Genomic DNA, 12427 nt, shown 5'->3' on the forward strand with positions numbered 1-12427 from the left:
ATAAAGGAACATTGGTTGTATATATATTTGTTCGCTAATTGAATTGTTCAGAGCTGTAAATATATACGTTAGATATTATAGTTAATGGACTGACCAAATAAAGGTAGCTATCTCTAAACGCTTCCGTCAACGAATGCACAAGAGTGGCCACGGTACGCGAGGAACGGCGACGTCGTGTGAAGCACACCACCACCCGAACTGATGACCTTGACCACTCTACCAAGAGTGCAAACGACTAAAAAGAAGAATAGTATATACGTAATATAATATACTCACCAATATCTACCAGCATTCAAATGTTACGGTGTACTTACCTGATGTTAGTTAGTTACAGGAGTCGGTAGACCTTATAACATGTTCCGTTGTATTCTCTGAGAAATGTTCCGTCCTTTAAACTAGAATACAATGCTGCAGCTTGGCAGAAACGGGCATGATGGTATTACCAGACAATTAGACTCACAATACCCCTCTATCACCAGTAGTTAGGTCCATTATGATAAACGCCTTATCGTTGCCGACGCTGACTACTCCTCGACTTTTGCTCACGAAGGAGCCAATCAGCCCTAGACACGTCCTTGCGGATCCATCAGATCCATTAACCTTAGCACTAGACGCCTTCAACTCTAACACTAGGAGTAGGCTTAGGGACCCCGGTAACCGTACTCGTCGAACTCGGCAAAGAGGTTGACGTACAACCTATTTATCAGCCCGCTGAGTTTCTCGCCGGATCTTCGCAGCGGGTCGCGGTTCCGATCCGGTAGTAGATTCATTCGCGAAGCAGATGCTCTTGAGTTGTTAGGTCTCCTTTTGAGGCGCACGGCCAGCCGTTAGCAAATGCCTGCCTCTTGGCTGAGTCTTTGCTCGCCCACCTGTCCAAATAATCATTTATTCATTTAAAAAAAAAGTAAATTTAATATTAAAGCATTAATTTGTTTTTAATCATTTAAAACGTTAAGTAGGGAAATGGTTCGGAGAAACCTGAATCATATTTATGATAAAACAATTTAACCGGTATTTACGGATTATTGAAGACTCGTTAACAAAAAGGGCTTATTTGCAAAATGGAAATCCTACAATTATACTAAATAATTGAACTGAAAATTTACTAGTAATTATATTCAATTTCATTCCGAAACTAATCGTGTTAACGGTTTTTCCTTTTCGATGGGTTCTGTATGAATTTTTTTTTCCATTATTTTGTCGATCGGAGAGATTCCAATGGGTCCCTCATTAACATTTTTCGCTGTTTGTCGAGGATATTTTAGTTAGGCTACTTCCAATACAAGCTTAAAAAAAGGTAATATATGAGAGATTGTGACCCAGTAACGCAGCTTTCGCAACGGGTCAGGACGCAGCTCCGTACAAGACGACACTGCCCCAAAGCAGAGGCAGTGCACAATCAAGCCAAGTCTCGATATTTGGCGGAAACCATCTCCCGGAAGGCGTCTTCTTGAAAAGTAATGGCCAACCCTAAGACATTAGGTGAAACTAATCTATACTTCTATACTAATATATAAAACTACAGTGGTTTTTACGGATGTTCCGTTATAACTACTGAACCATGCATCCGATTGACTTGAAACTTGGTATCCATGTAGAAAATACATGTACTTAGTGGATAGGCTAATATTTACCTGAGTGTTGGACTCTCTACACCAGTTGCGGGAGCGTTAATCATGAGAATCTTTGTGGGGGTGAGAAATAATAATGTTAATTTTAAATGCCCAGCGAAGCGGGCGGATACAGCGAATGTTTATCTATAATTATTAAATAATTGTGACCATCAATACGAAAATCTAAACATTCGTTAGTTTCTTTCTTTAATAATACAGCAATGAATGAAGATGATCATATTTTTACGACGAGTTGAAGGGGCTATTTTTAATCTCAGGAAATTGCATGTCGATTATATTTTAATTACAAAACTAACGCACATGTCACATCACACACATCAGCGAAACATACGTATTCTTCTTCTTCTTCCAGTGCCTCTTCGATCCTGAAGGTTGGCCGTTAGCTTTCTGTATTCCTTTCTGTCAGTAGCCAGCCGGAACAGCTGTTCGACGGAGGCAACATAACATACGTATAATAGCAGTAAATATATATCTATTTGATCACATTAACGCCTGTTTAATTTCTGTGATAGGTTGTAGGATGTGGTAGGATGAGCAAACGAAAATTTTAAATTTACGGAACCCTATCGAACCCTTGTTTCGCGGCCAATTTAACACTTTCCTTTAACGAAATCAAAAATAAATTCTTGTAAAAATGGCCGTCTATTTGCTAATTGGGCACTTTAGAAATTAAACGAAGACTTTCGAAGCTAACAGAACTCAAATATCGTTTTTCATTCGCCAACAAACATGGCTTTGAAGAAGATGCTCGCATTAACTAAGGGTCTTGAAGATCCGACGCACCCATTGCTGGGGCCAACATTAAAAGCTTTATCCGTGTTTGGATTATGGCAAACGGGAAGTCAGAAATCTACAGTTATTTACAATACGTTCCATTTCTTGACTTTTTTGTTTGTAATAACAGAATACATAGACCTTTACACGGTTAGGAAAGACCTTAGCAAAATGCTAAATAATTTATCAGTTACCGTTCTGAGCACAATCTGCATGATTAAAACTCTATCGTACGTCTGCCGCCAATCCCATTTGAAGGTTCTGGTACGCGAAATATCCGAACTGGAGCTGGAGTTGATGAAAACCACCGACAAAAACATAGTGAAACGCTTGAGGCAATATACGGTTTATACCAGAGCGGTGACTTACGTTTACTGGTTTCTGGTTGTCGGTATAAACGTTGTGCTACTTACATCTCCATTGCTAAAATACGCGTCATCCGAAATATATCGCTCGGAAATAAAGAATGGTACAGAGCCCCCTCCACTGATACTATGCTCGTGGTTCCCATTTGATAGCGCTAGGATGCCAGGCTACTTTTGGGCAACTATGGTCCATATTATTATGTCAATCCAAGGCTGCGGGGTCGTTGCCACATACGATATGAACGCCGTCGCTGTAATGTCTTATCTCAAAGGGCAAACGAGTATTTTAAAGGATAAATGTAAGGCTATTTTCGATGAGACAGCCTCAAGTAGGGATGTTTTGAATCGCATTAGAGATTGTCACAGACATCATAATATATTGTTAAGGTGAGTGGTAATGGTTATTTTTTATTTTATTTTCAGTTCAGATATTATTGTGTGGGTTATTTTGTTGTTAGTTTATGTGGTTAACATGAAAACCATCATGGTAGCCAGACCTCATGACTGAGTCGTGCAAATAATAACGTTTTAGTAAATCTGGATAGACAATCCGATGGCGTATTTGTAGAGTCTAGATAACCTTTGTAGGCAGACGTGCATACGGCCCACCTGATGGTGAGTGGTTACCGTCGCCCATGGACTTCAGCAATGCCAGGGGCAGAGCCAAGCCGCTGCCTACCGCTTAATACTCTCCATAAGCCTCGTTTGAAGAAGGACATGTCATAGCGCTCGGGAAACACCGTGGAGGGGAGCTCATTCCATAGCCGGATGGTACGTGGCAAAAAAGATCTCTAAAGATCTCTGGAAACGCACTGTGGATGACCGCAGTGGCTCCAGGTAGTATGGATGAACTCTACTCCGGTGGCGGGCGGTGCGATGGTAAAAACGAGATGCTGGTATCATCTCGAACAATTCCTCAGAGCACTCCCCATGGAACATACGGTACAAAATACAGAGGGAACCGAAGTCCCTCCGCAGACCCAGAGGCTCCAAACGATCCGAGAGAATGGGATTATCGACAATCCGAACGGCCCTCCTCTGTATGGAGTCAAATGGAAGAAGCTGGTATTTGGGAGCCCCGGCCCTGAGATGGGAGCAGTACTCCATGCGAGGCCGGACCTGTGCTTTATAAAGCAAAACTCAGAATAAATGAAGCTGCTGATTTTAAGACACAGGCAAAAGAGATGAAGATTGAGTTCCAACGAAGTAACTAATGAACCCTCCTTACATTAAATATATCTGAATGTTATATTTGATGAAATTAATAATGCGTGTGGGGACTCAATCGCTGCATTAAGTTCATGGATATGTATGGTGTGCTGTCTTTGAAAATAGAATATATGACATGAATATATCATCATTATAGAAAATCTAGAATAAGCAAAAGGAAAATGTTTTGTTTTTCTTTGTAATAAATCTTTTTGGCGGTCATGACATATGGCGCTGAAACGTGGACATTGACCGTAGGTTTGGTCCGTAAGTTCAAAGTCGCTCAGCGTGCTATGGAAAGGTGTATGCTCGGAGTTTCTTTGATGGATCGAGTCAGAAATGAGGAAAAGAACCAAAGTAACCGACATAACCCTAAAGATTAGCAAGCTGAAGTGGCAATGGGCCCCGACATACGTGTCACAGAACCGATGGCCGATGGAGCAGACGTGTTCTGGACTGGAGACCGCGTACCGGTAAGCGCAGCGTTGGGCGTCCCCTTGCCCGTTGGACCGATGACTTGCGGCGATATGCTGGAAAAGATTGGATGCGGAAGGCGGAGGATCGTTCGTTGTGACGGACTATGGGAGAGGCCTACATCCAGTAGTGGAGAGATACAGGCTGATGATGAAATCTTTTTGTTGTAGACATTACTACATGTTCAACTCGCTGCTGTCACCCATAATGTTCGTCTACATGCTCATATGTTCATTTACGATCTGCTGCAGTATTATACAGTTGGATTCAGTAAGTATCCGATTCAGTAAATTTTGTACTAAAATATTTGATTTGCTAGATTTATTGGTCGAAGCTCAACCTAACTGGTGGAATTAAAAATATCAGTTTAGTACAAGTACTACAAGTACTTACTACATTGTACCAAAATCGAGGTAGTACGTAGGTAGTTAGTAAGGTAGTAAGGAACTAACGTGGGCCATAAGCAGAAAAGAAAAAAAATGACATGTATCACAGAATCCCAAGTATCCTGATTATTCGTAATTGAGAAGGGACAAAAGAATATGGTTTGTAAGGTATTAATGTAGAAGGGAAGGCGGTGGAATGATTTTTTGAATAGTTCCGGTATATTTATAAAGAACTTAAAGAAGGAAGATGCCAACTTCAAAAACACACGAAGGAAATGACAATTAACTAGATTAAAATTAACAAAGTCCTGTATAAGCCATACTGTCTTAATAATCATAATGAAACCGAACAAGAAACAATATTTATGTAGAATTAACATTTTGAAACGTGAACTCCTTATTCATTTCAAAATCTGAACATTCCATAATTATCAATTCCGATCTGGATAAAGCTCCATCGAGACCACAATGCTATGTAATTTTTCTAAGACAATTATTAAAGGTATAAGAAATATATCTTCTAAACATATAAAATAAAATTAGGAATTTTCTCTGATTCGTTTCAGAGTGAAACAACCATATCTCAGAGGATTTGGATCATACAGTACTCGATCGGACAGATTTCACAATTGTTTTTGTATTGCTGGCATAGCAATGAATTTGCTGCGAAGGTAAAAAAGAAACATTTTCCCTTATTTCCAATCAATCTGTTTTAATTGCCGTATTTATAGCCTTCTTAGTCTCGTGTTGATATCAAAATGTCAGAGATACCACGATGCCTAAGACTTCTGATAGTGCGCATAAATAGTCCCAAATAAAGGTGGCGATGTATTTAAAAAACAAATGCGGTAAGAAATTTAATCCAATTTTTGGTTATGCGACAAAATTTGAAAACGCAGCTAAGTTCCATCTTTTTATTTTTTTATTACCCTTGTAGGCAGACGAGCGTATGGCCCACCTAATGTTGAGTGGTTATCGTCGCCCGTGGACGTCAGCAATGCCAGGGGCAAAGCCAAGCCGGTGCCTACTGTCTATAAATTTGTGATTCATCTGTAACAAATTCCTCCATTTGTCTTTAAATCCTCGTATTCCAATGGAGGTTTTCTCAATAGCATCGTAATCTGTATGAAACTATTTCGGTAATTTTAATGGAGGCGTTGCAGTAAACTTATCAAATCAAATCAAATCAAATCAAAAAAGTTTTATTCAACATAAATGAAAGTACATACTTGTTGAACGTCAAAAGAACTACCGCCAATTCACAAGAATTAGCCTCCGTCCTGAGAAGAATTGGCAAGAAACTCAGCGGGCGTTTTTTTTTTTTTTTTATAATATTAGATTTTTATTTTTTTTTTTATTTTTTTTTTTTTTAAATATTCATATTACAATAAGTAATTATAACATAACAATTTTACAATATTGAAATTCCCGGAGCGAGCAACTCATTCCCACTTTGTGCAATCTTCTAGATAATCATTGACTTTATAGTAAGCTTTATTGCACAGATGTTCTTTAATAGTTTTCTTAAACCTATGTATATGTAGGTTCTGAACATCTTGTGGGATTTTGTTGTACAGGCGCACAGACAAACACCCGAATGAATTTCGTATCTTATGTAACCTACTCATCGGCACAACAAGCTTGTGTTTGTTCCTAGTATTTCTATTATGTATGTCCGACATCTTAGGAAACTCCTCAATATGTTTACGAACATACATCAAATTTTCAAAGATGTACTGGGATGGCATAGTGAGAACTTTAATTTCTTTAAATGTTTCCCTCAGGGATTCCCTTGAGTGCATGTTATAAATAGCACGTATAGCTCTTTTCTGCAGAATAAATATCATTTCTACATCGGCCGCATTGCCCCATAGCAAAATGCCATAGGACATGACACTGTGGAAGTAACTAAAGTAAACTAAACGAGCCGTGTCCGCATTTGTTAACATTCTAATTTTTTTTACTGCGTATGCTGCAGAGCTGAGCTTACTCGCCAATTTATGAATATGAGGTCCCCACTGCAGTTTGGAGTCCACTGTTATACCAAGAAATACGGTTGACTCAACAAGCTCCAATGATTCCTCAGAAACAATTACATTACTATCTACTTGTCTCACATTTAAAGATGATTTAATACATTTTAAAGTAAATTTAATACATTTCGTTTTCTTACTATTCAATAATAGGTTATTGATACGGAACCAATGAACCACACACGAAATCGCATCATTCACTTCGTCATAGACTTGTAATTGTCGTTTAATTTTAAATAATAAAGATGTATCATCTGCGAATAATACGACCTCGTGTCGGGACTCAATAAAACTAGGCAAATCGTTTATATATATTAGAAATAAAAAAGGACCCAAAATGGAACCCTGAGGTACACCCATTTTCAACGTGGTGCCTGAAGATCTATTTCCTTTCACATCTACTGTTTGTATCCTTCCTGATAAATAGGAAGTAATAAGTTCCAATGCACCATCCCTAATACCATAGTGATGTAGTTTCCTCACCAATGTTTCATGTTCAACACAGTCAAATGCTTTGGATAAGTCACAGAAAATTCCAAGACAATCATGCGATTCCTCCCAAGATTGAAATATATTTTTGATTAGATAAGCACCTGCATCAGTTGTAGAGCGACCCCTTGTAAACCCGAATTGTTTATTATGAAGCAGGTTATTTGAATTAAAATGTTCTAAAAGTTGTGTCAAAATAATTTTTTCAAAGATTTTACTCAACGTAGGGAGTACTGAAATAGGTCTATAGTTAGAGGGGTCATCAGTACTACCAGATTTAAAAAGAGGAATCACTTTACTATGTTTCATTAAGTCAGGAAATACACCACACTTAATACAATCATTAAAAATACTAACAAGATGAGAAGCAATAATGTCTATTACAGACTTCAAAACCTTTACTGATATTCCCCACAAGTCAGCTGTATTTTTTACATTAAGGCTATTAAAACTTTTTATTATATTGTTTGAATTAATTTTCTTAAATTTAAAAATTTCATTGCATTTCTTGACATGGTTATGCAATAATATTTCAGCTGCTGTGGGGGATGAATTTAGAGATGTGGTAGTTGAAACTGGAATGTCAGAGAAAAACTTTTCAAAAGCATTAGCCACATCTTCATGACTAGTTACCAATTTATCGTCTATTTTTAACGAGAATTCTTGATGGCTATTTCTGACTTTTCCACTTTCTCTACCAATGATGTTCCAAGTCATCTTTATCTTGTCAGGGGCATTTTTGATTAAATCACTTAAATGTAAAGATTTTGCCGCTAAACAAACTTTTCTAAATAGTTTGGAATAGTTCCTGACATATTGATGAAATGTTTCATCATTATTATAAGCTTTTTCAGAGTACAGATCATACAATTTTTTTCTACTTTTGTACACTCCGGTGGTGGCCCACTCGCTGAACACCGTTTTGTTTTTTAATGTTACAGTTTTAGGAATAAATACATCAGTAAAGACCATATTAATTCTCTCAAACATATTCTGGTATGATAAATTTGGGTTTTTGTTATAAATAATTTCTGAATGTTCTTGCTTAATATTATTTCTAAACTTCTCAATTCGTTTTTTATTAATAGGAACAATCACAAGAGTATTTTTATCTTTAGAATTCATAATAGATTCAAAAGACACAAATTGTCCACTATGGTCTGATGTTAATTGATTAATAATTTTTTTGTTAATCGGTGTTACATTTGTAAATATGTTATCTAAACATGTTGCCGATGTGGTCGTTGTCCTAGTAGGCTCTAGAAATAAGTTTGGGAGGTTATATGACTTTAACAATGTTCTGAATCTAATAGTGGTATTTGTGTTTTCTAAAAGATTGATATTATAATCACCACATACAAAAATTTGTTTATTAGAGACAGAAAGCTTTAGCAATACATTTTCCAAAATATTTTCAAAAGAATCATATAACGCATCAGGAGGTCTGTACACACTTACAACAATGAATCGCTCAAGCTCTACACAGGCCATTTCAATAATCCGTTCCACAGAGAGGCTCACAATGTCTCTACGTTCCTTACATTTATAATCTTTATTAACAATGATCAGTGAGCCACCTCGTATAGCATTCTCTCTGCAGAAGGAACTCACAACCTGGTGATTTTTAAAATTACAATTTAATTCATATTTTTTAAGCCAATGTTCAGTTACACATAGAACATTGACTTTATTAAAATCTAGGAACAAATCAATTTCAAGTTCTTTACCCATCAAACCTTGTAAGTTCTGATGCACCAGGTTGATCACAGTTGTTTTCAAAGAAACATTATTTGTTGATGGGTTGTGTCCAAATAAATCATGTTTACTGCAAGAGGTAAACTCTGTTGTCTTAGGATTTAATTTAAATTACTTGGAACGGATTCCAAATTAATAAATGTCATATTTTTTTCCTGCTCAAAAGAAGCAGTAGGTTGATTAGCCAAATTCATGGCTAGATAAATATGTAAAAAATAATGTAGCGAGTTTGCTACTTGTCTAAAATTGTAGCTAAATTGTTGTTATCACTATCGTTGTGGAAATTAATAGTTATGTTGTAAAGAGAAAAAAAATGGGTGACTATAGCGTAGAAATTTTAGGCAGCGCGGCAGCGACTTGGCTCTGCCTCTGGCATTGCTGAAGTCCATGGGCGACGGTAACCATTCACCATCAGGTGGGTCGTATGCTCGACTGCCTACAAGGGCAATAAAAAAAAATTGCAGTAAATAATTTTGTGCGTGTTTCTTGAATCCTATGAAAGAAGTCACAAGCGCACAGAATGTAAACATAAGCTGGGTTGAAAAAGAAAGAGAGAAAGATGTGCGCTCAAATTCTTTTCAAACCTCACTTGAAGAAGGAAATATTATAGCACTCCGGATGTACACATGACGCTATATCCATTTATGACGGAAACTTATGAAAGAGTAAACTATCTTATAATATGCGTCCCTTTTATATTTTTTATCGTCAGGATTTATTTTACAACTATCCGGCATCTTGTGGGCGTATAGTTCAGATTGTGCACGGAATAACTTTAGTCCAGTGCACCAACCATCTATATATTATTATATATATAAAAATGAATTACTGTTCGTTAGTCTCGCTAAAACTGAACGGCTGGACAGATTTGGCTAATTTTGGTCTTGAATTATTTGTGGAAGTCCAGAGAAGGTTCAAAAGGTAGATAAATATGAAAATGCTCGGAATTAAATAAAAATTACAATTTTGTTTTTCCTTTGATGTGTCCCCCGTCGGACGGATTCCTTTTGTTTGTTTTAAGTTTATTTTATACAAAAGTTTAGGTCTTTTATTTATCGATTGAGGCACTACGAAGTCTGCCGGGTCAACTAGTACAAAGATAAAAATAAAATATACGAAAATGAATGAATATTTTATTTTTAGTCCGTCGGCTATCGAACTTAACTAAATCATTCAATCAATAATGTTTTTCGCAGCAACATGTGAAATAATGATAAATATTAAAAAAAAAACAATTTCTAAATTGAGTCTCTGTTCCTGATCTTTGAATTGGCATATCTATTAATTCAAACTTTGTGCAATTTTCGAACACTTTCGGGAAGGTTTTTAACGTAATACGATCAATTTGTAACAGAGCAGCGCTTGAGTAATTATAAAAAATTGGTGTTTCTCAAATATTCAATTATACTCACAAGTGCGGTCAGATTTCAATGATTAATAATAAAAATTTGAAAAATAAATTCTAGAAAATTCCTAATTTTTTTTTTTTGCTGCAATAAAATGTTTTTCAAAATTAGATTCTCCGAGTCACGTTGGAGGAGGCCATGTTTCATTAGAAGGTGATGATATTAATTATGTTAATCAAATAATTAAATTCTTTGCTTACATGATCCGGTTACATTACTCAGGTCGGAAAATGCTGTACAAATTCAACAATTTTTCTTTAAGTGTAGAACTTTTGTTGTTAGTTTCTCTAGGCAGACAAACCCAAGCGATCAAAACTATCTATAAATACCACAACGTGAAGCTTACTGCTTGATTTGAGACAATATTCAGGTTTCTTTTTTATTTGAACTAGTACATTATGAAATTGGAGAACTGTTTCCATTTAAACATTCCATTTATTGTTTTTAGACCAGAGACCTAGATAGAGGCGTTTACGAAAGCGATTGGACGAAAGGAGATGTATTTCTTCGACGCCAAATTCTGCTATTAGCCGGAAAATTGTCACAAACGTTAATTTTGAACGCAGGTCCATATGCGTCATTGTCCATTCCTACGTTTATAACTGTGAGTTTCATTTGTTTTTTTCTTAGTTTTTGCTTATTATCAGCAGATTTATCTTACCTACTTTGCCTTGCTGCTATTACTTCTTCATTATTATCTTCTTTTAGCTCATGTATTATCGCTACGTAATTTTCTACTTTCAACTGTTTTGTTATAATAATCCACATTATATCCTTTGATTTTGGGAAGGCTGTTGGTTGAAAAAACAGACCAAATGCGGCATGTCTAATATTGGGAATATATTTTTCATGATCTTATCTATTGGTAGTCTGTGAGCATTTCATCAGCTAGTATCTTTGATAGCAAGGCTAGGCTTATGTTTTCAGTTTTATTGGTATAAATAGGCAGAGGAGATCGCGTATTACCTGATTTTGAGTAGTTACCAATAGAAACCAATATGTGAATTCCGCCACCCGCATTAAGACGTAAGATAACACATTATTGCAGTTGCCGTCTCAAGTATTGTATTAAGGTTAGCTTCCGCATATTGGCCAGCCTGACTATTTCTATCATAAATTCCTCGTTTAATTTTATTACACCATTAAAAACTTGACTTTACACTTGTATTAGTAATTGTTCTCTGGCTCTTTACAGATTATGAAAGGAACGTACAGCTTCTACACATTGTTCTCGCAAATCCAAGACAGCGAGTAGTTTGAAGCGCTCAAGCTAACCTATTAAAATAAAATATAAAATTTAAAGCACTATGAATTAACAAAAATATAAAAACCTTAGTTTCTTATGGTCACATTAAATGTTAAAACTGATCTTTGTGATTATTTTATTGCCCTCACAATATGCTCTGTAGGAATGTTTTTATATGACTTAATTTGAAGCTTATTGTTTCGTAACCTTATTCTGTCTTATTTTGTAGACAGCGGCTTGGCTCTGCCCCTGGCATTGCTGAAGTCCATGGGCGACGGTAACCACTCACCATCAGGTGGGCCGTGTGCTCATCTGCCTACAAGGGCAATAAAAAAAAAGATTATCTTTGTCGGGTATTGAAATACATATTTTCCCTTTTAAAAGTCGCATATATATAACATTTACTTACTATTATGTATATTTTGGCTACGGAGTTTGATGTTTAGATTGCTTAACAAAACAAATTCTAGCATCGTCGTCGTGGCCTAACGGATAAGACGTCCGTTGCATTCGTGTTAAAGCAATGCACCAGTGTTCGAATCCCGCAGGCGGGTACCAATTTTTCTAATGAAATACGTACTCAACAAATGTTCACGATTGACTTCCACGGTGAAGGAATAACATCGTGTAATAAAAATGAAACCCGCAAAATTATA

General features: G+C 36.5%; 1 protein-coding gene across 2 annotated transcripts; it reads left to right on the plus strand.

Annotated features, from left to right (window-relative positions):
- Window positions 1–1297: 1297 nt before the first annotated feature.
- Window positions 1298–11893, plus strand: Or-53 (olfactory receptor 53). 2 transcript variants are annotated; one of them, XM_012694783.4, is made up of 5 exons: window positions 1298–3160; window positions 4627–4726; window positions 5409–5513; window positions 10974–11129; window positions 11721–11893. In XM_012694783.4, exons 1-5 carry the CDS (start codon window positions 2364–2366, stop codon window positions 11778–11780), a joined length of 1218 nt encoding a protein of 405 aa, XP_012550237.2. In that variant the 5' UTR covers window positions 1298–2363; the 3' UTR covers window positions 11781–11893.
- Window positions 11894–12427: the final 534 nt, after the last annotated feature.

This window comes from Bombyx mori, chromosome 7 (genome assembly GCF_030269925.1).
Source record: "Bombyx mori chromosome 7, ASM3026992v2".
Classification (NCBI taxonomy): domain Eukaryota; kingdom Metazoa; phylum Arthropoda; class Insecta; order Lepidoptera; family Bombycidae; genus Bombyx; species Bombyx mori.